This window comes from Taeniopygia guttata, chromosome 2, assembly GCF_048771995.1.
Source record: "Taeniopygia guttata chromosome 2, bTaeGut7.mat, whole genome shotgun sequence".
Lineage (NCBI taxonomy): Eukaryota > Metazoa > Chordata > Aves > Passeriformes > Estrildidae > Taeniopygia > Taeniopygia guttata.
The window spans coordinates 19,715,478-19,743,056 of record NC_133026.1 but is presented as its reverse complement, the minus strand read 5'-3'; the positions used below and the strand labels follow the sequence as shown (position 1 = coordinate 19,743,056).

At 34.3% G+C, this 27,579-nt stretch overlaps 1 protein-coding gene across 1 annotated transcript in view; it reads left to right on the top strand.

Annotated features, from left to right (window-relative positions):
- Positions 1 to 27,579, top strand: part of MALRD1 (MAM and LDL receptor class A domain containing 1) — a 237,617-nt gene that overhangs the window by 135,485 nt on the left and 74,553 nt on the right. The window contains exons 29-30 of the mRNA XM_072925466.1: positions 9,430 to 9,610; positions 23,878 to 24,006. Of these exons, the coding sequence (XP_072781567.1) occupies positions 9,430 to 9,610; positions 23,878 to 24,006 (310 nt within the window). The remainder of the gene's footprint in view (positions 1 to 9,429; positions 9,611 to 23,877; positions 24,007 to 27,579) is intronic.

The window sequence follows — 27,579 nt, the reverse complement described above, 5'->3', positions numbered from 1 at the left end:
TGATGAAGGAAAAAAAATTAATGGGGAAAAATAAAAGAAGAAAAAATGAAAAAAAAAAAAAAGAGAGAAGCTAAGTTAAAATGCATAAAAAGCACTGAAATTTAATAAGTGACTTTTACCTCCCGTCTTTCAATATGGTATTCAAAGTATTCCCTACAGGAGGAAAAACATGACAGATTTGAAGTTTCCGTATGTCTGCAAACAACTATTTATGATTTTGATTCCTAAACTGTTCTCGTACATCGATTAATCTACATGCTCTGCATTTGTGTAGGTAGTACATAGAAGTAATGGGGTTATTTTTTTTTAATCCATGTAATCTATCATTGCACAGCATTTAGCACACTGGCCTTGTTTGACAGTACGGAGGGTTGTAACAGGTGTCCAGAATCTTAGAATTTTGGTAACTGTGATTATTTCTCAATCTCGGAAGCTTTGCTTTTCCACAAATTTGCAGTTGCCTCAACTCTGAGATGGGAACATTCCAAAGAGAACAGTAAAATGTGATTAAAACAAAGGTGTAACAAGGTTTGAGACAAAACAGAACTAAGTTGCTTGAAATGCTAATAGTCTTATAAAGTGGCTTTGATGCTTACAGTTACTTAGCCTTAGAAATAGAACTGAAGGAAAAAAATGTAATCCAAGCAATCAAAATTGTATCCCTTATGCTACCTAAAACCGAAAATGAAACAAAGGTGGATTATGACAGGAAATTTAGAAGAAATATATGCATTTGAGGAGAAAGAATGTCTGGAAGGGCTAGGAAATGAGGAGAGGATGAAGTAGTACAAAGTACCTAATGAATCCTCTTTTACAGTGAGTTGTTTTATTTCCCTGTTTTAATTGGTAAGGATAACATATGAAATGAAAATATATATTTTTAAGAGCCTAAGCACATAAAAGTATATTTGATGGAAATACTACCATGGGAATGTAAAGGGATACAAATGTCAGAAAAGTCTGCTTGGTTATAAATGAAAGCTGGCTATAATTATATCTATTAGATGTAATAGTTGTGACGGGATAAATCAAACTTATAGGAAAGTGAAATACACAGACTAATTTAAGGAAAAACAACAAATTATTCTTGCCTTTCCATTATAGATTTCCAAAATAAGTGGGTTTAAAGTGTAATTTTATCTTTTTTAAACAAGCAATTTAACTGTCATTCCTTGCAATGTGTACCTGCATAAAACAGACTGCTATCTCCAGGTGAATTACCAATCACTTTTTATTAATGCATCCTTTAAATTGTCTTTTCTCAACTCAGCAAATTGAGCAAATAGGAGTCTTACTATTTCAGAATTTTACTTCTAGAAATATGGCAAATGCTCATGGCAGGGTGCGGTGTTGATGCCTTTTGATGCTCTGGAGGAATTCACAGAGATTCCAGAATTCCAAACAAAACAGGTGCATTTTTTAAAAAGGAATTTTATCTGCAGTACACTTATTTATCTAGCTTTTTTCATTAAAATGCATGGGTTTTTTTTTGCTGAAATGTGTAGTCCTTTATTATAGTGATGTTAATTTAGGAAATGAAAACTGGGGAAAAGATATTTCAGAGAATGAAAATAATCTTAAAACTTTACACAAAGGAGGAAATTAAAGGGTTGGCTGGATGAGTTTTGCCATTAACTCTTATTATGAAAACCTACTGAGACTAATACAGACTATAATAAAAGGCTTGAAAGCTGAAATATCATTGTTTCATCTTACTGTTTTCCTTCTTTCTATAATGCATTGTGAAAATTCAATTTTTTGTGTGATTTCTGTAAGTTGTCCTCAAAAGTGGAGCCAAATTTTCATGCACGCTGATATGCATAGGTAGCATAAATATATATATATATATATATGTTGCCTGGATAAAATAGTTTCTCCAAAATGTCATTTGATCAGCTTCATAGCTTCATGTTTCCTTTTTAAGCATTTTTTTATTGAAGATAGAGACATACTGAATAGCTTTCCTGGTTCCTATCATGATTTAAAACTGAAAATTTTGGGATTTTTAATGCATTCTTGTCATTGCTGAGCATCATGAATTCTTATGTAAGTCACTGGAGCTTGAGTAAGTTATCAGTATCATATTCCTAAAGTAAAAATCATCGTGTTGCATACTTGTCCCTAATTTGTCCCTGGCTTTTGGAAACATTACTTTGTAGATTCTTGCAGTTTTCTTGCCTGCTTTTTTGATGTTATTTCTTCATTTCTGCTACCTCAATGTGCTGAAAAATTCAGAATCCCATAGTGAGCGTCTTGCAGCATCCTTCAGCTTACTGATGAAAGATAGATTTTGAGTTTAAAATCTCTTCCTATATTGAAATAGTTTCTATTTGTCTCAGAGCTATTCTAGGAAGACCCAACAATTTTGGAGTTGTGTGTTTAATGCAGTGCTTCAACGTTCAGATAATTAGTAGCAATTTTCAAAATGTAACAGTAATACTAACCACAAGAATTATTTAATAGGAGCGACAAATTTTCAAAAAATTAGCTAAGGGCAGAGTAATAAATAACTACTAACCGTGCCTAGATTTTCCTACATTATTAACAACAACACGTACAAATGTTTTGTTTGGTTTGCTAGCATACACTTATTAACCTTATCCATAAAATGCTGAGTATGTGCCTTTCCCTAAAATAAGGTAGCTGGGTTGTTTTAACTGGTGCTGTTATGAAGCACCACTGAGCTGTTTGTATGGAATTGTCAGATTGACAGTGTGCCAGAGGACACACGTGCTCGCTCATAACTCTCATCTTCATGGCCTTGTTGGCTGCTCTCGTTTTTCTTTGTGTCGCTGTGAAGAAAATATAGAAGAGAAAAAAGAAGAAACAAGGAAACAAAGAAAATAGGGAAGAGGATCAGAAAGAAAATGTTAGCTTGAATTTTAAGTCTTGGGTGAACAAGTATCGACTTCAGTGCATTTTTTGACTAATTTAAATGATAATTTGATACTCCTGACCATTTAGCTCATGTAGAGCTTTTGTTTGCTTGAATTAAATGTAAGATCGAGTTCTGTATGGGTAATTTTCTGTTCTCAAGTAAAACAGTGTTTTAGAAATTTTTCAGAGAAAATTAGTGAGAAATGAAAAAAAAACATAGAATCTCTCATATTGTGAATATAGCATCAGATGGAGGAGACATGATAATATTTTTCCCTTTTTTAGGCTATTTTGCTATACAGCATCAGTTTTCAGTTTTATTGTATTTTAAAGCACTTTTGTTTCAAGCTAATTATGAGAGACTAAAGCTTAGGAAGTGAGATCTTTAAATTAACCAAGCATTCTGTGTGCAGAGGTAGCATCAGCCAAATCTATAAGAAAGGTGCTCAGAAGCTTCGCTAAATAGGGCTCGCTCTCAAGCAATGAAACTGAAGCAATTAATTAGATAGATGATTTTAGAAGTGTCAGCAAAGATATTAATTTTTCTGTGACTTGGGGAAATAAAAATTCATGGACAAGGTCTTTAAATTATGGACAAATAAGGAAAAGCTCTGATTTTTCTTCCTACTGCCTCCTGTTTCTTTGATATAACACTCAGGACTGCACTCCACTCCTTCCTGAGAAAGGGAAGAAACAGGGAAGGAAAACAGCTCATCATGGAGTACTTAATTTTTTTATACTACGTGGTCAGCCATGGAAAGACTTTAATAATGTTATCACACCAAGGAAAATAAAACTTCATTAAGATTAGGTTTATTAATTAACTTCATTTGCACACCATGAAAATACATTTCATCCTAAACTAAGAATAAATGCCTGAAAAGTAAACTGCCCTCCTGAAATACTCATAAAACAGAGGGATAACAATGGATCCCGAACTAGAGAAAAGAACAGTGACCGTTGAAGTCCCATTATGCTTATTCTATACTATTTTTCTGTGCTTTGCATAACATATATTATGTTTAAAAGATTCTGGATCATCAAAGTTTGTCAGGAAGACACTGTTTTCAAAGCAAACTGAAATCAGAGATGTTTTTCCTAATTTTTTATAAAAGTATGTAAAAAGGGTTTTACTCCTCTAAAAAGTCGGAAAGGTGATGTAGAAAGGGGGGGTCTTTTGATACAGTTAATCTGGAAAGTATTTTTAAGGTATAAATAACAAACATTTTTTTTTTATGAATCATTTGAAAATATTCTGTGTCTGATTAAAAAGCCCTCAAGGTTTGGTTTGAAAAATCCAGAAATATTTAAGAAATGTTTTGATTGCCTCCATCCATTTGGTAAGCTCTACTTCATTTCCTGTTGCTCTGCTGAAATAAATGTCTGATGGGAATGAACCAGGAAAATAGTTTGAACCCAGCTTGGTATATGAATAGAAGGACAGGTGCAGATCAAGAACAAAATCTGTGTTTCACTGCTGTTTCATTGCAGATGCAACTAGGAAGGTTGCCTCATAGAAAAATCTTTATCATTGCATCTGGAATACTTACTATATTGCTCTGAAAGAAACTATATTCACAGGAAGTTTCTTTGCAACATCTTGTAATGGAAAATCACATAGTCCTTGTGCATGCTTTGGAGTCAGTTCCTAATGTTGTTCTGACTCTATTAGAAATGTAGCCTTGAGAATAATGGTGGTCTCTGATGGAAAGAAAAAATAATAAACTCAGCCACAAAATAAAAGGAATTCTAAGACAAAACTAAATCCTTCCTCTCCTTTATTTGTACTATCCCCAGGTGAATTAATGAGGATATTGAGCCAAGTAAGTTGTACCTCCCCCCTTGAAGTGCTCAAAAGAGAGGAACACTTTAGATTGTCCTTTAGATGAAGACAAGCAGGAGGAAGATTCTGAATTGCAGTGGAAAAAAATCATTAAAAAATAATTCCCCTCAGACCATCAGAAAGCAGATAAAAATCCTCTGAATATGAATATGAATTTTCCAATAGGGCTGGGCATACAGACCTGCAAATCTAAACAGGTTGTGTCCTTCTTAGAAGTAATTTTACCATTTTCTGAGTGTGTTTATTACTCAGAATAATATGCCAGTGGAAGTGTATGACCCACTGCTGCAAATCAATGCAAAGATATGCCCTTTACTGTCCAGTTTCCCTTAATGATGCCTCCTCACCTCAGCCTGACCTTTCACTATGTTCAACCCACAGAGGGCAGTGATGTGCAATTAATAATAACTTTTCAGAGCCTTAAATGAAAACACCATCTGTTTTAGGCAGTCTTAATGTGTATTTTTGAGAAGTGACAATTTTTTTACTTGATCTGGAAATAACATTGAACTCTTGGAATTTCCCAGGTTGAGTTTAGGGAATTAAAAAGTACAGAATTACAAAATAGATTGTAAAAATTATGTCCTGGGGAAATTTCTGGAGCTTTTTTGTAGTAGTATTGCCTGGTAATAGTCTGCGCTAATAAATAGTAAACCATATACTGGGAAGCAATAGATCTAAAGTAGAAACACTCATGCAAATCTAGGATGTGTTCTATTGTGTCCTGTGCTCTAGTCATCCTGTAAAACTTATAGTATGACCAGCAAAAACTTCTCTTTAACCATTTCTGTCTGCATAAAGCTTACATGCCACTAAACCCTTGAGGAGTAGCAGGAAAATGAGATTTCTGCCCTGACCAGCAGACAGTAGAAACAACCCACAGATCTGAGCCACTTTTTATCGGCCTGTTGGACCACAGAGGCTTTTGTCACCAACCAGCCCAGGCTGAAGAGAAATCTACACTCAATATGAGTAGGTCTCAGCAAAAGAATAACCTCTTAAAAGCAGAAAAAATATGACATTTTGACCTCCAGCTTTCACTTAGCTCAGCTCAGCTCCACTGAGCATATTTCTGCTTGTCATATATCTCTTTTACACGTCTCTCCTTTGCATTAATATATGTGTTCAAGAGTGAAAGACATTGAAGGATTCATGGATGCAATGGGCAGGTCCAAGCACAGAATTATTTTTCTCTCCCCCTCAGGCCATATTTGTGTTTGTTTTAGAAGCAAACACATTCCAAAGATATGAAAGAAACGCCAAAGCAAAAGACAGATTAAAAAGCTGGAGAATGCAGAAAACAAAACAATAATTCATGAAACGGAATCTGCAAAGCTGCAAAGAGATGATCCTCTCATGCCAAGCATGTATCCAGAAGGGTATGGCTTACAGCCCTGGGCCAAGCCAGCTTCACGCCCTGGGCCTGGGGAGAGGAGGAAAGCCAAGTTTACTGCTTGTCTCTTCCTTTCCCACCTCCCTTGGATGTTTGATGCAGACAATGTGCAGGGCTTATGACTTTGAAGGGTCTTTGCACTCTGCATTGGAACAGCCTTCATACAGTTATGCAGGGAGTGAGGATGCTTTTCATTTTGGTGTGTAGAGCTGTAGCTGAGCAAGTGAAAATTCAGCCTATCATGCTTCATGAAGTTCTTCTGTGGTGTAGGAACTCCTTTTGTATGTGGAACCCAGACAAGAAGAGAGATGTCGCTTCTGCATCTTATTTGTGTACTCATATTCAGTAACTTGTGAAGTGCAAGGAGACTGCCTTAAAGTTTCCAGCTGGAAAAATTCTTCTTAACAAAAAATATTTCTGTGTCTCACTGTATAAAAAATGCCCCAGTGCCTATAATTGCATATGTTATGGCTATGATATGATATACAAATTGATTGCTACAACCTTTTTATGTGGTTATTTCTAAAGAAATATGTGATCCCTATCACTTGTTACTTGTAGCATCCTTTACTCAAAAATCAATGTGATAAATGCAATGTTAGGCTGAACAGAATGTCATGTAATTAAATATAATGTGAAATCAATCAAAATCTAGCTAGCGGCAGACATGAGGCTCATAAAACCTCCAGATTTTATATAAATACTTATCTCTGTGTATTTTAAAAATATCCAGATATCTCCATACATTCAATCCTAAATACATCTAATTTTGTAATAAATTTGGGGCTTAATGGTCATATAGAAACAAGTTTTCAATTTTCCATCATGCTCAAATGCATGAATATAAGGCAAGTGTCTTATGATTCACCATTGTTTTAATGTACTTAATTTTAAGTTTCCTAAATTCACCAGTAATACACAGCACTGAGATACTTTTTTAAAATTAATCAGTGATTTAGTATGAAAAATAATAATGAAAATTATTTGTATTCCAAACAGTTGTCAAGGGCAGACAGAAGAGGATCCATATATACTAAATTAATAAAATGTTTAAAAGTGCATCTTTTCTAAGGTTTGGGGTTGTATTCTATGTTGGAGAATACAACAGGCCAAATGTAAGTCATCATAACAATCCATTTTATTCGTGTCATGAATAGGTGAAAGGTGTTTGCAGGCTAAGCAAACTACCCCAATAATAAGAAATACTCTCCTGGAGGCTGTTCAAAAATATCAGAATCAAAGGAATAGATATCACTGAGCAATTGAAATAAGTTATTTATGGACATAAATGATAGGAGTAAGTTTAAAATAGATTTGCCACTCAGTTTTACGTTTGAAATCAGCTACAATTACTGTATCTACCCTTTTTGAGCTCAGTGTTAATATAGAGCCCTCTAAGCTGTGTTTCTATACTGAAATGTACCTAAAAGTTTTACAAAAGGTCTTACTCTCATGTTGATTCCTGTCCCCCTTTTTTTTGCACTGATTATAGGCCCAAAAGGGGCTTCTTCACTGGGAGGGTGGTCAGTTCTTCACCCCAGGGAGGTGGTGACAGCAAGAAGTATGTCAGAGTTCAAGGAGCATCTGGATGATGATCTTGGTCATGGTTTAGTTTTAAGTACTTCTGCAAGAAGCAAGGAGTTGGATTTGAAAATGATCATGGGTCCCCTTCAACTTGAGATGATCTATGACTCTGCTATGACTCTGTTAGAGGAATGGACTGCTGATGTGATGGCACATAGAGTTAGGAGTTTTACTGGGAGAAACTCATTAAGAACATCATTACCAATTGTCATCAACTCCAGAATTAGTGGTGCAAAACACTACTAAGGTCCTGTTATATTATTTTCACTTTAATGGACTGTGTCCTTGACTTTAAACAAATGAGACCTAACTGATGAAGCAATGCCTAAACTTGCATCTGTAAGTGCTTGTGGGCTCAGATATTATGACTTAGAAAAGGCTGCTATCACCACTGGTCCAACATTGTTAGTTATGTGCAGATACAGAGGTATTCAGCTGGATATCTATGACTTTACACAAAGTTATGGAAATTCATCCCTGTTTTTTTCTTTCCTGCTTAGCATTTTAAAGTAAAGTTGCCGTCGTTTTCAAAAGTTCCTCTACTGTTCATTATGATTTTCCATAACACCATTGCCAAGCCACACTTCAAATGTCTCTATGCTTTGTTAGGTCTGAGGACCTTCTTCTAAAAGATATCAACAATTCTGTGAGTTCTCTGATTCACAAACTAATGTAATATTTGTGTGCATGCTTGCCTGCACTTTCTTATTCAGAATACAATAGCTAAAGCACCAAGATTAATTTTCTCATCATAAATATGCATAAGACATTAACATAAATCTGATCTAACAGGTTCACCATGGATAAAGAAATGTAATTAATTTTCTTCCCTGTCTATTTTACTGCTGTCTCTATTTTCCTTAGATTTTGCTTGTTCATGTACTACAGTCTCAGAACCTTTGTTATGCATTATATTTAGCTGCTTGATGAATCTCACAGTGTTTTTCTTAGCCCCAGCTGGAGTACTAATGGCTTTTGCTAAGAAAAGAGTAGAAAAAAAATTTCTTATTTACAGTTTAGATGGTTAGTCAGTCAAAAGAAAAGTAGATTTAGACATATACAAAACTTAGGCAAATTTTTCCTTTTGCTGTCATCATTTATATGTATCATCCGTTTACAGCAAGGAAAATTGGTGCATCTGCGTTCTAACACTACTACTATAAAATTAAGCATGTTTGCTGCAGACTTGCCAGATAGGTAGTATGATAAGAGGTCTAAAGAAAAGCTTTATAATATATTTGTGTACTTGTGAGTCATAGTATTCTTATTTACCTTCAAATAAGCTACACTAAATCTATTGTTATCCCATATTAATTTTTTCTCTCCTTTTTCACCATTGTCACAATTTTCTAAAGATAGATGGATACAATTTAAAGTGGTAGAGTAGCCTTGGATCCAGTAATATATCCTAAAAACAAAGAACAGTTTGTATAAAGTTAAATACAACCCTAAGAAAATTTATGGTTTTGCAGTTCAATCACACACAAAGTAATTTCTCCACTGAGATTTTATCTGCTATTGATGGTTGTTATTTGCACAGTACTCATCTAATTTAGCAACCTTTCCTATTATCCTAGCAAATAATCTGTTTGCTGGTTCTTGACACAACTGCATGGGCATCTTCAAGTCTTTTTTGTTTTGTTTTGTTTTGTTTGGGTTTTTTCCTCAAAACTTGTGTTTGATAATCCATACTTGCATGTATCTTACTATATATAATTTATTCAAATTTTAGACAGATGATGGGATTGTGAAAATATGGAGTGAATCAGGAACTCATGGTGACGAGTGGAACAAAGTCGAGTTACACTTGGGGAAGCTAAGGAATTTTGAAATTATCTTTGAAGGCATTCGTACCAGAGATCTGGGAGGAGGAGCAGCAATAGATGACATAGAGTTCCACAGCTGCACCACAAGTAAGTTCAAGAGGAAAGGTTCTAGAGGGGCGCTACATGAAATGTAGGAAGTACTTTTTCATTTTTAAATACATTGTAAATTTACTGTTATCATCATAATTTCACTGCTCATAAAATCCGTTATGAATAAATTGTTTCTGGTCTTGTAACTTTAAAACTCTTTTCTGCAGACACGTTTGTGTGGTGTTCTCATACTAAATTATGGCAGATAAATCCAAGAAATTACTAAGGTTTTGTATCCTTTATTTATTTTGTTTTGACTAAAAACTTTCCTTCATTAATGCATTGGTAAGCTATTGAGTCTGTGATGTATATAATAATTTTCTATAAATTGTGTCAGATTATAATATATGCAACCTTTGGCCTCTGTGTTTTATTGTAAAGCCTCTTGCCATAAAAATAAGTGGAGACTACAAATGAACCTTTATCAATATTCTTTTTCCCAGTTCAGTTGAAGTGTCAGCAAAATAAAACTTTTGACTCCTTCACAGAATACTCTATTTAATTAATATCTCTGTAGACATAGGCTAAAATAAGAACAAAGTTTGCCCTTATTAAAAACAACAAAAGCAACAGCAACAACAACAACCAAAAAAATCCCAAAAAATGCCCACCAATAAAACTCAACAAACCACCAAACAGTAATAAAAGAAACCCCTAAACCAAAGATGATAAATACTGATTAGGTAGATCATGGCTTCTCTCAGTAAAGTATGTGGTCTTTATATCTTGTAGGAAACGGTGTGACACAACATAAGTGATTATGTTAAATGAGGTGCTGATCCCACATAATCAGCACTGTATGAGTTTTGTGGTAGTTTTTGAGCAAGCTTTAATCTCCTGCCGTAGACTGGATGTCCATCATCAACTGAAGTATGAAAAATGAACTTCTGAAGAACACCACTTGATCTAGTTACATCTAAAAAATGAAGGGTTTGCAATCAGAAATTGTTGTATAATTCTAAGAATGGAAACGTGATACAATTTGGAACCTTCTTCAGAATTGCACTTTAATAAAAATCTAAGGCAGATGTACTCAAAAGCTCTATGGAGCACATGAGCATTACTGAGCCCCTTGTCTTTTTTTAAAGTGTTTCATTGTCCTCATTGCTGTGCATGTGATTGTTTTCCTAAAAACAAAGGTAGATAGGTAAGGATGCCCAGGTAGGAGATGGTAAGTCAATATTTATCATCTTGAATAACAAATTAAATGCTGATCTCTCTTGCCATTTGTTGCCAGTTGTGTTCACATGTATTAATTAATACCAGTGGGGTCTAGTTAAACCACATTTCTGAGATTCGGTTCAGTTTTGGAGCTACAACAAATTAGACACTTCATTTCACAGTCAGATTCATGAAAATATTCAGCAAAAGAAAAGAGTAGTTTATTTTCTTAAGGAATAAGTAACATCTCTGTTAAGTTCATAAAAATGGTATCAACATATCTTACTATAGTGTAAAAAATATTTCTTCCTATTCTTAAGTCCACATATTATATAACAATCTGAAAAATCACATCATATAATCAAAACTGGAAATATTCTGCAGTTGTCATTGCAAGGAAGGAAATTGTTTCAATAAGGATTTGGAAAGCTGTCAGATTAAGGACCCTCAATCTCTTAAAATGTTAAAATTGCTGAAATTTACATTGGTTTTAGTCTATGACCCTACAAATCTGAATGTCAACAGTGTTTTATAACAAGTCTTGCATTAAAATACCTTTGCAGTGAAACAGTTCAGGAAGTAACTTGGTTTATTACTTTATAGCAACTATTTGTTTTACAGCACTGCTTCAGTAAGAAGATCTGTTGGGAAAGGAGTTGCACCAAGTGCTCCAACTGCTTTCCCATACAGCTTCAGCACAGTCATATTCCTGTGTATTTTGCAGAAAATTATTGTTTATGGAGACAGATGATTCAGAGGAGACTTTTCTCATGGAAGTTTGATATGTACAATTGAAGCTTAATTTGCAATACAAATTTTTAAAATATTTATTTAAGAAAGTTGGAGACCCAAGATGCTGATCCTTTATAGAGTTGTAAATTTCATGGTCCTTGCTTTTGCACTCTAATAGGATACAGTCTTTATACACTCAGGAATCATTTCCTTACAGCATCTCTGGTAGTGTATGCTAGGTACAGCAGGGTTACCATAAATGTTTAGGAGTACGTATCCTGTGGGAATGTGTTTATGTTTGTGCCTTTGCTTTCCAGCAGGATCAGAAGCCTATCGTTTTTTCACTTTTCAGCTGTATCTGTGTGCATCTGTGAACATGCATGTCTGTAAAATAAGCAAAACAAACAAAGCCTAAAAAAACAACCCATTGCCCATCACACCTCACCTCGTCTCTGCCCCCTGATTTTCTTATCTGTATGAGGACACTCAGCCTCCAACCAATGTTAAAAGGGAATAATTTAGTGCCTTTCACATTAGCTCTGCACTCTGCCTATGATTTTTTGCCTTCTACTCCACAAGCTGATACCTGCTCACTTAATTTTTTCAAGACTTTTGGTATGCTGACCTTCCTGTTGACATGATAACACAAAGGAGTCTGGTCTGACCTTTCTCATTCTTGTTGTTATTGATTCTTTACCTTTGTAGAACAAACAAGCAAAATACATTTTGCCAGTTTCTCAAAAATAACATTTCCCACCTGACCCAAGCCTGGAGCATTCAGGATAGAGAAAGCATGTCATGCACAGATTGTACTTTTTGCAGCACAGAGTTCACAGTTTTATTGTGTCTGTCATAACAAAGCTAAAAGTCAGCAAACACCATCTTACTGTGGCCAAACTCAAAAAGAAGAGCAGCATACAAAGGAGATGGGGAACAGGGGTTTCTGATCAACAAAATGGCTTATTTACAGCACTTATAGTTCTATGTTTGTAGCTGTAGGATTGCTGGGCTACACATACAACAAGGGTTCTTCTCTAGGGCAGCTGAATTTGCGTTTCTATTTTCTACTTGGTCTTATTTTGTTAAACTGAGATTTTACATATTATGGTTATTCTGGATGTATTAATTACATAAACAGTAGAATATGACATGCACAGAAAAAACTAGGAGATAGAAAATAATTAGGACTTGAAAACAGGTTTAAAAGAAACAGAATGGAGTTGAAATGAGAATGCCTTAAATTGAATGGAAGAAAATAATCGCATATTTATATATTTATAGCTGCTTCTCAGCAGACAGCATTTAGTGGTGAAAACTAATGTAAAGGCAATTCTGGAGCTTTCAAATATTTTGGGATAGCCTCCTCCTCACAGACTGTCCTTTTGGAAGCTGCTGAAGGGTATTCCTGGAACATGGTTTACAGTCAGCACAATAAAATAATTGCTTCTTTGCAGGAATTATGTACTCCAGTTGAGAGAGTGAAAAGGGAAGAGAGGGGCAGCCCATGTGATATTTTACATGTGAATATTAGATCTGTTTTCTACAGTATGGTAATATTCAATGTTTATACCATTGTTTAAAATTTCTAAATGCTTATTTTATTTTACATGTATGTATTTTACATGTATTTTCCTTCAGCTTGCGTCCATGCAGTGTTTTATAAGCTGTATACATCGTATCTGCACTGAGGTGGCTTCTTTGTTCTTCACTTACATAGCTCGTTTTATATGAGGATTTTCAACTGATTACAGAGATTTTTTTCACTATTTCCTTTCAAAAATTAATTTGTCAACAGCATCTTTATCAGTAGTAAGTGACTCTACTATGGTCTGATCTTCTGAGGCCCTTTCTTTCAAGGCTATTTTTGTCAGATCTCACTAATTTCTATGGAAGTGAAAGACAAGAAGAAACTGTGGGTTTATTTGAAATAAGAACTCTAGGATATATTGTCAAAAATTGAATGAAACAAAGATATAAAAGAGTTGGTTTTGAGAGAGTAAGAATGTTCTGGTAACAAAAATAGGTTAAATTCCAAATCTGATACATTTTATTTTACAGGTTAAATTAAAAAATATGAAAAATAGTGAAATTACATCACAGCTAGAAAAAAGTTGTTCTTAAATTAGCTGATGTACTTATATTTTTTTTTTTCACTTACTTGTACAATAATTCTTTACACAAATTCATTGACTCTGTGTGATCTGAATGGAGTTTACTGTCATCATTTCATGTGCTTTTTAATAATTGACCATTAATCTTGGCAATGAGGTTATTTGCAGGCTGGAAACAAAATGTCTACATTTTTGCCTTAATAAAAAGATAAAATATCTCTGATGGTCATGCAGAATAATCCCAAATTATAAATTCATTTTTTACACTTATGACATTTAACTTCATAATAATGTGGTGTGCTATCATTAAGGAGCACTTCAAACATTATTGATCTGCTTTGCCAGCTGACGGCTCACTGTAAAATAATAGTAAATCAAGAGCACAATTTCTCAGGCACGCTGTTAGCAGAAGTCAGATTTTGGGCATCTGTAATGTAAAGAAAAAGTATTTTGTACTCTCAGGTACACAACAGCAAGTATAAACATGGACATGCACATGGCTCAGCCACGTCATACATATTGGTCTTGGCATCCCAGGGCACCACCTGAAAAACTAACAAGGGAATATAAATTAAAATAAGAGAATCATAGCTCTGAATTAAAATTTGACAGAAATTTCTAGAACATCTTGCTATTCAGTTGATTTATATAATTTTTCAGTCTGGGAATTCAGTGCCATAGAAATCCAGGAATAAGACAGAACCATTACAGCTCTAGTTATCTTTGTCAGTTTGGAATCAGACTCCACAACCTTCTCTTCTAACATTGCAATCATATTTAGTTTTTAAAAGAAAGAAAAGTAAAAATTCCACAGTCTATTAAAAGGAAATTGCTTCATTAAATTGAGCTGAACATAAATTTTCCTTAAAATATAATAAAGCTTGCTTTCCTGGTGGTAAACTTTTTCTTTCCATTTCTCCTCATATATTTGTATTCCTCCTCACATATTTGTGTTCCTTCTCACCTACTGTTTATGGCAAAGACCAAAGGTGAGGTACTGAAATCCTTTGAACAACTTTACTTCCATTCTCTCATAAACAAGAAGCTTTGAAAGTCACAGTAGAAAAATACTTTCTTATTAGAATTCCATCCTAGCTTTGCAGATCAGAGAGGCAATAACTAAAACATCCTACTGTTTGTGTTTGTAGGCCAGCTTTTTTGTTTTTAAAACAAGCCAGTGTTTCCTTTGAATCCTCAGCTATGTATCATGCAAACCTTTATGTTTAGTGGAGAATTTAGTTCCTTCTTTTTAAATACTTGAGAAAAGTTCAAACTCTGATAATAGAAGTATTCAGTACAAATCTGGCCCTGAAGTGAGAGGGAAGGGAATTCAGACAGAGAAAGCTGCCAGACCTAAATTAGTCACTAAGGATATTCACTGATGTTCAGACAGACTGTATGCCCAGTTTTTCAAATTTTCTTTTTTTTCCCCCTTCAAATATTTTAATGATTCATGATGTCTTTCTCTTGTTTTTATAAATAGGTCAATGTCAGGGTATTCTGACATGGAGCACTGGAATCACACAACCTGGCTAAAACTTCTCAGTAAATGTGCTGAAATCAATACTGAAGTTTTTGTTAGTCTAATATTTGGATTTTGCTTTTACAAATAAATTATTCTGATTTCTTTGTGACCTATCAATTTAAAATTTTCTGCAATATATTGAATCTTCTTCATTGCAGAGAAAGAAAGCTAATTTTGAAGAGTATAGAAATTTTGGTATCTTTAACTTAGTGTAACATGCATTAACATGAACATACTTTATCACTTGAGGGAAAATTTTAGTGAACTCAGCAGAGGGTACAGATATGCACAATTTGGTTCTAGATCAAAAAAATCTCCCTTTTGGCAATGTGAAGATCAGCCAAAGATGCCTTTCAGAGGATATCCCTTCTATATGCCCTTGTAGGAAGGACTCAGTGAGGAAGGCAGCGTGCTAAGGACAGATGTGGAGGAAATTTCCTCAATCCAGCTTGCCAGGGTTGCCAGTTACACTGGGTAAAGGCATAAATTCCTGCACAATTCCTATTATGCAGAAATGCTTAAACTGCATTGAATATTAAGACTTTCTAGAAATGGTTGAAAAATATAAATTAATTTTTACAAAATTATTTTTTAAAGTCTGGATTTAGGGAAAGATTTACATTTGACAGCCTTGTTTGAAAAAAAAAAAAAAATGGAATAAAGGGAAATATGGCACCTGCTTGAAAACCACAGAATTGTCTCTGTTTTACTGCATTGTTCAGAAGTCATTGGCATATCCATAAACTAGGATTTCTGTTTCTGCTTATGTAGAAAATGCATGAGTTTAACCAACAGGTTTGTTCACCATCTTTTTGCACCTCTCAGAGATGTGATAGGAATGCCACAGAATTTGAATATAAGGAAGAAGAAATAACTTTTTCATTAAGACATTTTTCATTAAGTCACCCCAGTGTCGTTATAGTTTCCTGTTTATCTCACGGGAAACTTTTAAGAAGAGTTGCTGACTCCAAAGATAATTTGGTTTGTTGGCACATGGCTGTAAACTAGGACTTTCAGCCTAAAATTAAAATCCCATAATTTTGATATTTGCTTCACATATTGCTTACTCTTCATATCCAGTGGTAGATTTTTTTCTCCATCTATTTCAAATGGGCCAAAAGAGAAGGTTTTTTATGGCTACTAAAATATACAGGGTAGAGGTGAATGAACTTTCTATCTTTTTTTTTAACTTAAAATCTTTATCTGTAAAGGTGGTACTAAAGGAATGACCCCTGTCCCAGCCTGAGTTCATTTTCATGTAAAATGACTCTAGAATGTAGGGACCCTTCCAGTACAGCCAAACTGCATGGAAACCATCATACACCTCCTCGACACCCAAGGTGACACCCAAGATGAATTTCTCATCTAGCGGCAATGCTGCGGAGATAGCGAGAGCACTCAGCTGAGCAAGTGTCTCCTTGTTGCAGATAATTGCAGCTTGCACTATGTGTTCTACTCCATTGGTCTGTCACAGCATTCCCTGTGGGCCACATTAGGACAGGTCCATGTTAAAAAAATAAAATATTCATATTAAATGCTTCTGTGATATCTGTGATAACTGGGGAGTGCTGTGATTGAGTCGTTTTGATAGATTCTGCATCACAGTGGAAGCAATAGTTTGACAGTCACTTTCAGAGTAGATATGATTGAAAAGCTATAATAATAATCTATTAATCTGAACTTTCTGAAGTACAATGTAACTCTACACTGGAATTAGGATATAAATCAGACAAGGAGGGGGAAAAGGACCAAGTAGAGATCTCATGTAAAATTGTTTCAGGAGGTACTTGTATCTGTTTGAACATGTTCATAATTACTGGGAAATAGGATTTTCTGCAAAAGCATCTCATGATTTTTGTCTTATTTCCACTTCTCCCTTTCTTTTACAACTTGCAGATTTCAAAGAGATAAAGCCTAGAACAACCAGACCCCCTCATTGCTCAGTCTTCAGTGCTTGTCCGTCGTGTGTTCTTTGGTATTAAGCAAAGTATGGTAGATGCCTGTATAAGAGTACCATGAGTATGAGATCCTTATCATGCTGATACACTGTATGCCAAAGCTGGTCTTTCAGTCTTTATCCAATATAAAAGCTTCTATCCTTGTGCCCTTTGGATTTATATACTCCATTATATCAGCACTAGAATTTGAAGAGAATTTTCTTATCTTTCGTATTACTTGAGCCAGAAGCAGTTCTGCATTTCCAGAACTGTGAATAAATTTTTTATTCTTCCAGGTTATCGGGGGCCTTAGGCACAGCACTGGTTGGTTTGAACAGCTTTGGGAAGTCCTTTGGCCAAATTTTGTGTCTACAGGTCAGAGTCTCTTCTAAGGGTCAATATAATTTGTTATATCTACGGTTTATGTTGGAGTCAAAACATATATTTGAATTAAATCTGGCCTTTTGAGTGATCTATTCCATGAGGAGAATTCTCTATGGTTTTAAAATTATAAAAGAACCTTATTTGAAATTATATGTAGCTTGCTTGAGCATAAACTTTTCATCTAGTTATCCTTGCAATAGATTTACAACATCATCCATAGAGAGAAGCATTATTGAGGAGTTTGCTAATACAATTCTAATATTCCATAAAAAGTCATGCCTAAAGGGTACTGAGCAATTGACGTAAGCAAATGAAAAAACTTGATGAAAATTGTATTTCATAATTTCTGAATCTCAGAGTACAGTTGAGTAATGAAACCTTCTGGGACTGTGTATCTCATAAATTCCATTTTAAACAAAGGGTGAAACTTGCAAATTTAATTTCCTTCAATTGAATAATATTTTCAACAAGATGTTTGATTATTCCTATATCTCGAATGTTGTGAAAGAGGGGAGAGAAGTGGTGTAAGTTCTTCCACTAAACAATACAATTTGAACAACAAAAATAGAAAGACATGAATTTTCAACTTAAATTTGAAAACATTTCTACTCAGGAAGGACTATAACTTGGAAAAAGACAAATAGTGGGAAAAAAGTGGGAGAAATAGTGGGAGAATTGAATATGCATTGTATGTTATGTTTCATTTCATACTGCTGACATGGTGGTGTAGTACTGTTGAGTGAGTGCATGCGTTTCTCTTGGATAGCAGAAATGAGACTCTTGCTAAACAGCAGCTCAGTGCACTTGAACTTGAGGTACACCCTACTTTCCAAAACAGCTCAAGGTATTATTCACTGCTGCCTTTAGGAACCGTAACAATTTGTAATTCACCCTATGCCTTTCAAAAGCACAAAGCATTGGCCAAAAACAACCTCCTTCAACCTATGTCTTTAGTGTTGTAATACTAGAACATCTCTTCCTGTGTGATCAATCACTTATTTTATGTTTAGGCTTTTAAACTTATATTCTGTGTCACCAAATCTATGATATTTAGTGCTATCTATTAAACTTAAATATTTTTTGCCTTATCCATTTTGTTTCAATCAATAAAGATCTATAGCCTATAGGACTTATACACAACCTCTCTGGTTCTTTCTGTGATTTTAGATGTAATGAATATCACAGGAATGTTTACATCTTACAAAACATTGGTAGAAGTAAGCTCTTGTATTCAGAGAGTCGGAGAAATAGTCACTGACCTGTTGCTGTCCTCTAGTTGCAAACTTAAAGGAAAGAATGGTTTTGTGAGTTCTTTCCTAGTCAGGCCTTTCCTGGTAATTGGAAAAAAAAAAGTCTCAGTTAATAATACTATATTTATCAGCTATCTCCAAATGAATCTTATCGTGTCTATAAATTCTGTGTCCATTATATGGGTTAGTCTTCCATGGATAACACATACTGGAGATGGGTATAAAATAAAGACAGCTGCAAGCTTGTGCTGTATCCACAACAGTCGCAATTTATTTTTGGTGTGCATGATGCGCTTTCTATGTATATACAAGCACACACAGGTATCCTTACCAGAGAAGATCATTGCTGGTATTCTGAGAATTGCATTGTCCATAACAAAATATGTAGAAAGGAAAGCAAGTGTATGTAAATGCAACTTCTTTGGCAACAATCATTAATATGCTTATTTTGTAGGGTTTAGTGATCCAGAAGCCAAGCTAGCTCTATTGGCCTCTTAAAAACTACTTAGAAGATTATACGGCTCTTTGCTGCATCAATATGAAATTGTACTTAGCTGAAAAGTGATATCCTGTATGTGCTTTTTCCTTTTCAATTACTGCCATTTCATTTGGTGAAGGGATTTGCATAACATGCAGTCATTAGCTACATCTAAAATATGTCTTGTGTTAGTTTCTTGTGGTGTTCTGGCTTTTTGGAAAGGCTGCAATTTTAAGGGGAAAACCAAATAAATGGGCGCAATAAAATATTTTAATTTTTCCATACCATAACAATAGACTGGTTTTGTTGGTAGTTTTTTGGTTTTTTTGTGTTTTTTTTTTTTAGTTTTTTGGGGTTTTTTTTTAGGTTTTTTTTTTATTAATAAAAATCAAATCACCAAATATTTAATGTAAGGGGGAAAAGTGATTTATAAGGGCATATGTGCTGCTCCCAGATAACACTTAACTATGAGAAAATAACTGGTTTAATTACTCCATTGATTCTTGTTCATCTAGTTATTTCTATGATGCTCTAAATGTTGGTTATTACCACAAGCTATTCAATTCTTGTCTGTGCTTGTGCTTGTGTTTTATATTCTATATTATTTTATTTTGGTTTGGGGTGATTTTTTTGCTGCCTATAATGAGGTTTTTTTCTGGGAAAGGACTGGATTGTGGTCTTTTGACATACAACATATATAGCTATTCAGATTTTTGGACTAAGCAACTGGAGAAGAAAGATCAAAACATAATGCAAAACAAAAGCAATTAGTCCAAGAAATGTCCAAGAGTGCCATAAATAAATAAATTTAGTTGGAGCTTTTGTTCTCATTAAAAAACCAAAACCAAACTGTTCCCACTCCCTACCACCTGTTTTTGTAGCTCTGATCTATTCCTCTATCACTCATGCTATGCCTGTAGACCAACTTGTAAGGATATTTTTTGTTATGTAAAATTATGTCTAGATGGGTTAAACCAAAGATTTGGAAGAAGATCAGGTCAAAAAACAACACTTATGGCTTTTCTATTAAGTCCAAGATACTTTGTGTTCAGCAGTTTTCTTAAATTACAGTGAAATGTTTTCCTTTTATTTTAGACATCGTAGCTCTCTGCAAATTTTTCATAGCATATTTAGAAATTAGGTTAGTACATATCAAAACCATTTCAACTCCCTCTAATTCCTCTCATCCCCATTTTGTGAAAAATCCACATTTGTGGTTATTTCACTCTTTTACACCTCTGACATTTCCATACATGGCATCAGCTCATTCTTTTGCTTGCTGTAGCTCAGTCATCCATTTATGTTGTAGCTGCTCAAAGATAATTTCAGAATAACACCATAAGCAAAGTACATCCAATAACTTTTTTGTCATAATTTTTGTCTGAATTTGTTTTGCATGTATTTATAATTAGATGAAGTTTTTTTTCCTTACAGGTTTCATGAGAAAGAGGAAAAAAATAGAATTTACCACATTTTTTTGGTTTCTTCTGTTTAGAAATATTTTTTTGTATGTATTGATTTTCATGGAATGTTGTGAGCTAGGTATTTGGAAAAATATAATATTACATGGTATATATAATCAACCATCATCCAATGCATGTTCTCATTCTACTTACTGGTCATCAAAGTACAGATGATAAATATGATCAGATAAAAATCTATGATGCAGTCCCAACACAATCAGCATGCACAAAGAAATAAGGCTTAATAAAAATTTCTCATATTATCTGAAATATCAGATTAAAAATAAAGCTGTTCATTAGGAGTCATTGTTTTGCTTTATACTATAAGTCTCTGGACTTATGTTAGATTATGGTCCTCCAAATTCGATACTGATAGTCACAAAATCAGATTTTGGCAGCCCTATAATTTTGAGGGCAAAAATTAAAAATGGGCAAGATAATATTTTAAATGTCCTCTTTTTGTTTAAAGTAGCTTCTGACATATTTTCCCATATGTTCTTCAGTGTATTTTTTCTGATTAAATTGATTTTTCTATATTATATTTGAAGCATAGCTCATAAAAATGAAACTTCTAAGCTATGACTTCTATGTGAACTTGTCTTTGGCTTTGGGTTTGCTGACACTGAAGTTGCATTTTATGGTTAAAGTTGCATGTATTTCTTGTTTTGATTTAATTCTTAGCTGGTGTAGGAGTTTTGGCCAGAATGAGTGTACTATGAAAAGCTGATTTTTTATGCCATGATTCCAAATAGAGTTTAAAATATTTGATTATACAGTGCAATGCTAATGCTAGTATGTTGATTTAAAGAAGGATTTCATTTCTCTCTGCCAATGACTATAGCAGAAAAACCATAATTATCATAAATGTAACCTGACACCCCCAGAAAAAGGTCTTACTCTAAAAGGATAAAATTCAGAAATATGTAAATTTTTTGTTTATGACATTCACACAATTTTTGTTGAGACAAAAATTTTCATTATGTCTGTGTTGGGATCACATATTTTATTTTAGGATAACATTATTAAATGCTGGTTTATGGTAGGTTTGAAGTACTATAAAGTTGCTTGTTTCTTAAAAAAATAACAACTGTAATTAAGTACTAAATTTAAATTATAGAGTAATGTATAAACATAACATTGCTCTGTCTAGCTAATGCTGAGGAATATGATGAGTCACAAAGCCATGGATTTTCAAAAGTCACTCCCCTTTATGGTGATAATGTAACCCTTTCATATGTAGTGAGAATTGCTGTATGCTAATGGGTCTGCAATTACCTAATTTCTGTAATTATTTAAGCCATTGAATGGCTTAAGGAAGTAGTTTAATTTTCCAGTGCATCATTTCCAGTGCAGAGGAGGGAGTGGAGATAAGGGTTTTAGACTCTCCTCAAAAGTGCCTACTGACAGAAGGCAATGGGTACAAATTCCAAATTCAAAAACTAGGAAATTTAATGTGAACACAATAAACCACTTTACTGTGAAGATCACCCAAGTGGTTGTCCAAAGAGGTGTTGAGTCTCCATCCATTGACATTATCCAAAACCCAACTGGACATGGTCCCTCACAACCTGCTGTACTAGAGGTGGCTGAAGTAATGGGTTGGACTAGAGAGGTCTTGAGAGGTCTCTGCCAACTTCAACTATTATGTGGCTTTCCAGAAGAGGATGAGCCATACTCATGAACTTTTGGTGGTACGTTCAATCAGGTTTTATCACATCATTTTGGAGAGGTGTGAAAACTGCCTTAACCATCACAAAGGCCTCAGTTAATTTTTTTCTCTGAAGTCTGCTCCTCTGCTAATGGCTCTCTGCCACATGGATTTTCTGTAAAAAGCAGCCATAGGTTTTTATGTATTTAAGGCATTCATGACAATTTTTTTTGTGGTGACTAATCAGATCAAACTGACAGTGAAAAATTAAGAGACTAAATAACAAGACAGATATCAAGTTGTAAAGATTGGGTTTTTTTATGAGTCAGTGCACACAGGCTTCTGTACTTCAAAGGTGAAAATGCAAGTAACCAATGTTATCAGTGATTTTTTTTCTTCTTTTTTGTACTATCCATTTTAAATATATGGATTGCATCTTATTGCTGTATTGTCACTGTGTTTAATATTGCTTTGAGTATATGTTAAAACTAAAGAAAAAAAAAAGTTTAGTTCTCTTTTCCTATTTTGATTCAATGAGAATGCAGTTCCTCAGTCTCTAAAATTCAGTACCACAAATTGAGGAGATTAATACCCTAACAACAACTCCTCTGCAAATATGGGCCTGTGCAAAGGTAAATATCATGGTCTTCTGATCAGACTGTGTTTAACAGTATGTCACATATTAGTCATGTTTGAAGGAAAAAACACATTGAATGAAACATTCACATTACTATGAATACAGTCAAAATAAATTCTCCTAAATGTCTTTTGCAGAACTTGAAGCTCTAGACTGAAAGGCAATCTAAGGTTATTAGAGTGCTTTTGAAGTGTTGCATCTGGGGCTATCAGAACTGTTTCAATTACTGATGGCTGAAATTATGCACACAGTGCACTGAACTAAAAAATAACTTATGTCAGTTCCCTTTTAGTCTTACAGTCCAGGGATGGCTGAATATCACTACTCTGGATTTGAACCTAATGATTTATGTGAAAGTTACTAAGTCACTCTCATTTTATAAGGTAACTTTCACTCACCTTCAGAGATGAACAGTCATAAAACATATTTGTATGTTAAATACCCTAAGAGAAGCTCAGCAGTTCACACAATCAGAGCAGCAGTTTTACTAAACTCTTCAAACAAAAGGTAAATGTCTTAGAAAGGCTCTAAAAGTTCATTTATTATTCAAATGTGTATAACAGTGATTTTTCTCAGTTTAAAATGCTATTTTCAAAAAAATATAATTATGAGCAGAATAAAGCCTTTTGCCTGTATGCTTTCAAACAGCTCACAGAACTCTTTTTTTTATAGACTATCTCCAGCAAATATACCAGGGAAATGGTTATGTTGATGGTGAATTGAATTCTCTTCCAGACAAATCTTTCTACTTTTGAAGCTTTGGTTAAGGCAAATACAGCAGTCTAGAAATATATAATTCAACATTAAAAGAGTGAGACCAAATAACATCTGTTGGAAGCAGTAAAACCCTAAAGCCACGATGTATAATAGTTAACAAATTTAGACTATTATCCTTTGATTTAATTGCAATATTGATTTAAATGACCTGTTGATTTCAGCTGGAGAGAATCCCAGGGAATGTCCTGCCCTCACTGATTTTGTGTGTGGGGATAAAAATTGCATAGAGTCTCAGCTCATCTGCGACTATAAACCAGACTGTGAAGACCTATCAGATGAAGCTGACTGCAGTGAGTATCTCTTTGTGTGTTAATCTAATCTTCAGTTAAAATTATAGCTTTAAATTCTATAGGTGAGTTCATAAAGATGATTCATTCACTCAGAAGATGATCACAAGCAGGTTTCCTTATCCCCAGGTCGAAAGGTCTGATATTTTCACATCCTCAGAGATATTTTCTGCAAAAAGTATTCAAGAGTGATTTGGTTGCAAAAGTGTAACTAACTAAAACCAAAGGTTAAATACTCAAAGAAACCCTGACACCAAGGCCAAAACGAGCTTAAGGATTAAAAGCATACTTGAGGAATTAAATCAATGAGTTACAATATTAACTTTGAGAAAAAAAAATATTGTAAGCTTGTTTATTAATGTAAAAAGGTGTTGAAAGGAAATATCAATGTTGAATGGAAAAGTTAAGCAAGCAAAACTTATGTACAATAACATTTAGGCATGATTCTGCCATAAAAAGATGAATACTTAAAAATAAGCTTGTCTTTCCTTTCAAATGAATTTTACCTTTGTGATCTGAGTAGTGCGAGTACAGTTTCATTGTTTGATCTTGCTTCTACCTCAGAGCTATGAAAATATTTTACTGTCATTTCTCTATTACAGAACAGTTGGAAAAAATTGAGTCTGTTTATCTTTGCCTAAGTCCTAATGAATACTGAGACACAATTTGTCTGAAGGCATTCTTTTCTCAGGCTGATTGAGATGGAAGGACACAGCTCCATTTGAAAAAATGGATCAAGTTAATGGGCTTTCCAGTTCAGGCCTGAAACTCAGAAGCCATAAAGCATTGTGGTTTGTTCCTGCTCCATATCTTTGTTTATGTACAGTTATGGTCTGGATTCGATATTTGGAGTAGGAAGATTAGGTAGTCCATATATGCAGCTCAGTAATCAGTCTAATTGTTAATCTTTGAGCTGGAGGGTCAAATTCTGCCATAATGCAGGTATGCTCAAAAGTAAACTTGCTAGATAGAGTAAATGAATCCACGCATCAATTCAATGTTCATCCTTTGTGGAAGTAAAAGTTCTTCACTGAAATAAGCAAATATTTTTTGATCCTTTGAAAATCAAGGTCCTTTATTCTTATATGGGATTGCTTCCTGCTCGACTGAACAGGATTACAAAAGTAATGGCCCTTTATTGGGTGATATGCATGATAATGTTTTTACCAGGCATACATAGACTTACATACGTACTAAAAAAGTTGCTAAGATGTCACTATAGTAGATTTAACTTGGAGTTTCTCCCTTTCATAAAATTAAATATCAGTTCTGAAGTATAAAAGCTGAAGATAGTGTCACTATTTCTGATCTCTACCTCTTGTGGTACTTTGTGTTGCAGTGAACTTTGTGAATCATATTCATGGAAATGAATTTACATTGAATAATAATTTAAAAATACTAGGTTTTGAAAAGTCGATTCCAAGATAGATTTTAAACAGCTAATCTGTATTTCTTGCATAAAGTTTTAGTACTTTTTCAGGAGTTAGGCAGCAAAAAAGTAAGTGCAGCAGAATATTTTTTAAAAGTAGGTGCAGCAAAATATTCAGTAAACTCACCCTTGTAGCATTTTCCCCACCTAGCAGATACACGCTAAATTTGAATTACTGTCCAAAGTGAACTGTTCAGTAAAGATATTTGTAAAACTGTGGAGACACTTGATTTAGTCTCTAAATATTTTTAGAGAATATAATAGCTTCCGGGGGGGAGGGTGTTGTTCTGTGTTTTCTAGAAGAACTCTTTTCTTAGTCAGGTAATAGATTGGAACAATTCAGGCCATAAATTATCTTGATACACAGTAAAGCAACACAGTCTTTGCTATACTGAAGAAAAGCTTTTCCAAGGGGAGAAAAGAAATTGCTGATATTCCCTTTAAAAAAATAGACTGAAATATCTTTTTATTGTTGATAGAAAGGCTCTAGATACATCAAAATATTTTCATCAGTCTTTAGTCTTGCTGCCTCTACCGAGGTGTAATGCAGAGATACAGTAAACTGCCATTCAGAATACTCAGATAAGCCCCAGGTATAATATTTCCTTGTCTGCTCTATTTTAGTCCCAACAAATGATGCCTTATATTTAGATAAACACACTTTTTCCCTGAGCATATATCTTAGAGATGGGAATAAACAACATTAAAGGGCACCTAATGCCTCCTAGATATGGAAACCTGATTTTTTAAATGAAAAGACAGCAGGAGCTGCTTAATCAGAAAAGAAAATGTAACAGACACAGAGAAACCTCTTCATAGCCTAACCTGTCCCATTGCAAGTGGTTATGGCCACATTTGTCTGCAGTATTCTCCTTTGCACTGAGCTCAAGGTCTGAGCTTATTTCACATTCTACTATAGTTTTATACAAGTGTAGCTCCAAAGAAGTAAATGGACCATAATCTACTCAGCAGCAATTCCTGTATGCAGGATTTACAACAGAACCTGTATGAAATGAACTGCATCCACCTAGGCTGGTGGACTTTTTTTAATAAACCCATGGTAATTACTTACTCAATGTTTCATTCAGTCCAGTCGGGCAATCTTGCAAAATTTTGATTTTCTTTCAGTGTGCTGCTGGGAGTACTGACGTGAAAAAAACACACATGAAAGTAGTTTCAATTTTCATGAATTGCAGCCAACTATACAGACAGATTTGATTAATGGCAAACCTCAGTGTTGATGAACCAACTAGAGGAGTGCTTGAATTATTGAAATAAAAGCAATTTTTCCAATAAATGGAGCAATTTTCTTCTGCTGGCTTCTAAATAGGGTATGCTTACCCATAAAAAAAAAAAAACAGCAGGCACAGATGGGTCACATGACTTTGTCAACCCAGTAAGTACTGTTCATAAATATGTATTAATAATTGCCTTCTGAATGCGCTGTTGATATATTAGGGTAAAAAAACCTGAAGTCAGGTATTCTATTCTAGGGTAAATTTTAAATTAATTTGGACTTTGATCTTATTAGAGATGCACAAGAAAATGTACTTTCTTTTTTTAAATAATGGGTTCCCTTTGTTCTTCCTGTGTCTGAGGTTATTGTTGGAGTTAGACCTTTATTAGGCTTACATGATGTTTGTAATACACTGTCAGTGCATATCTGTGCTTAGGAGAGACACTTCAGTCCTTGCAGCACAAATTCTCCCCCTAGCATATTCACTGATTTTGATTCTGTGAATAGCCTATATTGAATCAAAAATTATACATCTTTTATTATATTTGTCTTATGCATTTAGCTAAAATGACACTTTTTTTTTTCAGAGAACAAAAGTCCACAGGGTTACAGGGTTTGTACAGACCTTGGTTATAAGCAGTTTTGTGATAATATTTTCATAAAGAATGGCCTCAGTTTTTCTATTAGCATCAAAGTAGAAAAAAGGAAAAAAACCAAAACAGATTAATAGGAGGTAGTTAAATCTACTATTTTTATCTATATCCTTTATAGTCAGACAATGACACGTAAATAGTTGTATTTTAATATTGCAGAATATTTCTAAATAAAGGAACATAGTCTAAATCCTCAAACCCATCCTGAACAGTCACAGACAGACCCATATCTAAAATTAGTGGCTGATTGTGATGTT